The following is a 624-nucleotide window of genomic DNA, read 5'->3' on the forward strand; positions in this document are numbered from 1 at the left end:
CGCCGCCCAAGCCCCGCCACAGTCCTGTCTACACCGCTCCGGCTCCCCCTCGTCCACGCGGTCCGCAACCCCGCTGCCGCGTCCACCGCAGCCGCTGCCGCTCCACTGGTCTGTGCCACCTTCTCCTCCGTCCACACGACCCGCGCCCTGCTGCTCGCTGGTCCATGCCGCCCGCTCCACCTTTCCCCATCCACGCTGCCCGCCTCCGCGCCCAGGCCGTCTGCTCCGAGTTCACGCCGCCCGCTTCCCGTCCACACGGCCCGCTCCTCCGCCTCCCCGTCCACGCCGCCCACTCCCAGTCTCTCCCGTCCACACTGCCCGCTCGCCTGCTCCCCGGCCAGGCCGCCTGCTCCGCGACCACACCGCCCACCCCTGGTCCAGGCCGCCAGCTCCCCAGCTCTCCCGTCCAGGCCGTCCGCTCCCACGCTCTCGCGTCCACGCCGCCCGCGCCCCGGGAGAACTACAACACCCACAATGCCCCGCCACCGCCCCCCGGCTTCCGGTGCTGCGTAGTTTCCGGAGCGGATCGCAACCCGGAGTCCGGATCCGATCCCGCTCTGCACATTCCAAAGGCAGGTAAAGCCCGGGCCCCGCGCCCTCCGCCCGCCCCCGCACGCGCCGCCC

The 624-nt window shown here is 74.5% G+C and overlaps 1 protein-coding gene across 1 annotated transcript in view; it reads left to right on the forward strand.

The window, feature by feature from the left end:
* The first annotated feature begins 474 nt into the window (after positions 1-474).
* PRDM15 (PR/SET domain 15) overlaps positions 475-624 on the forward strand; it is a 60,115-nt gene continuing 59,965 nt past the window's right edge. The window contains 1 exon segment of the mRNA XM_007472130.1: positions 475-576. Coding sequence (XP_007472192.1) covers positions 475-576 — 102 coding nt within the window.

Source organism: Lipotes vexillifer, unplaced genomic scaffold (genome assembly GCF_000442215.2).
Source record: "Lipotes vexillifer unplaced genomic scaffold, Lipotes_vexillifer_v1.1 scaffold478, whole genome shotgun sequence".
Taxonomy (NCBI): Eukaryota; Metazoa; Chordata; class Mammalia; order Artiodactyla; family Lipotidae; genus Lipotes; species Lipotes vexillifer.